This window comes from Pundamilia nyererei, unplaced genomic scaffold (genome assembly GCF_000239375.1).
Source record: "Pundamilia nyererei isolate P.nyererei 1_Seehausen unplaced genomic scaffold, PunNye1.0 scaffold00021, whole genome shotgun sequence".
In the NCBI taxonomy this organism is placed as follows: Eukaryota; Metazoa; Chordata; class Actinopteri; order Cichliformes; family Cichlidae; genus Pundamilia; species Pundamilia nyererei.
Window position 1 is genome coordinate 1,541,699 of NW_005187422.1, and position 2,112 is coordinate 1,543,810.

Consider the following 2,112-nt stretch of genomic DNA (forward strand, 5'->3'; position numbering starts at 1 on the left):
GCAGCTTAGAGGGAACATTGTTGATAACAATCCATCCTTTACAGAACCCTCTGAAGCACCTTCGAGAGCGTGGGCCCGTGCGGTGTCAGCCTCTGAGATCGAGGTGTTCTGGGAACCAGTTCCTCCGAGGTCCAACAGTGAGAAGATCGTTGCATATGAGGTAGGAAAACAAAGAAAAGTGAAACATTCAAACAAAGACACAAAATTAATCCCAGATGGCTGACAGCACAATAACCTGATCTCATCTGAATATAACCACCAATGGTGACGCTGTCGAAATATTCTGGCATTAAAACACTGTGTGTGCCGGAGTCACAGAGGTCTGTTGACAGCTGTTACAGTCTCTAAGAGAACTCTGCACCCAAGGCTGTCTCAGAGCTGCTATTAAGAAAAAAGGGAGAGAAAATAAATAAGAGAATGTGTGAACATCATACATCACTATCCTGTACAACAAACACTCTCCTGGGATTTAGCTGTGGTAAACCTAGATAAAAATAACACTGTCTCCGAAACCCCAGATATTTTACATGGCAGTGTATACCCAGGTGGCCTAACCTCTGCAGAGATGCTTTGAGGTCGCTGCCAATGTTTGCTACACACATTGTCATAAGACAGAGGTTTCCATGTTTGGAAACAAGACAGAGGTATTTAACTCAGCTTAGAATATTCATGTTTAACACGGGAAAATCCAATGAAATATTCAGCTTCCTAAGAGTAGAAATGTTTTAAAATATTCAACTTATTATAATTTGAAGCCTATGCAAGTACAAATTTACTGCTCAGTTATAAAATTTATATGATCCTGCTGGTTTTATTGATCATGTGCAAATTATATAATCCAAAAAACCACAAAGACAACAGAAAAAACACTATCCATCCATTTTCTACCGTTTACCTTGGTCCAGGCAGCGGGGTAAGCAGTCTTAGCAGAGATACCCAGCCTCCTTTTGGACGGACACTGAGGCAATTGCAAAGAAGCTGACATATGTAATTTCTGTAGCATGTCCTGGGTTTGCCCTCGAGCGTCCTCCCAGTAGGACATGCCCAAACCACCTCACTTAGGAGGCACCTATAAGGCATCCTAAACAGAGCTCATTTCCATCCCTTGTAACCACTTTCCTTCTTTCAGTCACTACCCAGAGTACCTAGCCATAGGTGAGGATAGGATCTTGGATCAGCATTGCTTTCATAAACTACTTTACCTTTGTCCAAGAAGTTGATTCTGTTCATCTGGACGTAGCGTTTTGTGGGAGAAACGTTTTGTCACTCATCCAAGTGACTTCTTCAGTCTCAGCTGACTGCAGGTTTCCCCAATGTTATGAACAGGCTTTTAAACCCCAAAACACACTGCACCAAAAAACTGGTCCACCCCAAAGATCGGGTCCCCCGACACAAACAGAGTAACATAGTCTACGCTGTTAAGTGCCAGGAGGATTGCCAGGATTTATACATCGGGGAAACCAAACAACCTCCTATTTACGTGAAAAGCGAAAGACCATCTCTGAATCGAGGAAGGGGCTAAGGGTACGTCTTTCAACATCTTACAATGCTGTGATTGCAGCCATTCCCCAACTCTCTGTGAATGGTACTCATGGCCATTGATCAGTGGTCTTTGATCAGTGGGTTTTGGTCAGTGGTTGTTGATCAATGGTCATTAGAATTTGCATAATTAAGATTAAGGAACTGACCTCCCAGCCCATTGTTCCTTCAGTGGGCTGGTTTCAGTCATTATGTAAATGTACCAGTTATAAGATTGGGGAAAACTGCAGTCAGCTGAGACTGAAGAAGTCACTTGGATGAATGACGAAACGTTTCTCCCACAAAACGCTACGTCCAGATGAACAGAATCAACTTTTGGAGATTTACTTTCCTGGATGATTGAGAATGCATCAAGACAATACTTTACCTGTGATACCAATATACCAAAATACTCAAATTCCTCTACTTCGGACAGAAGCTCCATCCTAAGCCAGAATGCAAGCTGGAGGAAAATAAAAAAGAACAATGTTAAACTATCTAACTGTAAAATCTACATTTTTTGGCATTGCTTTTGTCAGCTGGCTTGGCCAGTTTGATCTGAAAAACCGAACAGCAGCCTGTGGGTAGATATTT

The 2,112-nt window shown here is 42.2% G+C and overlaps 1 protein-coding gene across 2 annotated transcripts in view; it reads left to right on the forward strand.

The window, feature by feature from the left end:
- Nucleotides 1-2,112, forward strand: part of cntn6 (contactin 6) — a 135,836-nt gene that overhangs the window by 113,689 nt on the left and 20,035 nt on the right. For both annotated transcript variants that reach the window (XM_005726627.1, XM_013909199.1), the window contains exon 20: nucleotides 45-160. In XM_005726627.1, coding sequence (XP_005726684.1) covers nucleotides 45-160 — 116 coding nt within the window. The remainder of the gene's footprint in view (nucleotides 1-44; nucleotides 161-2,112) is intronic.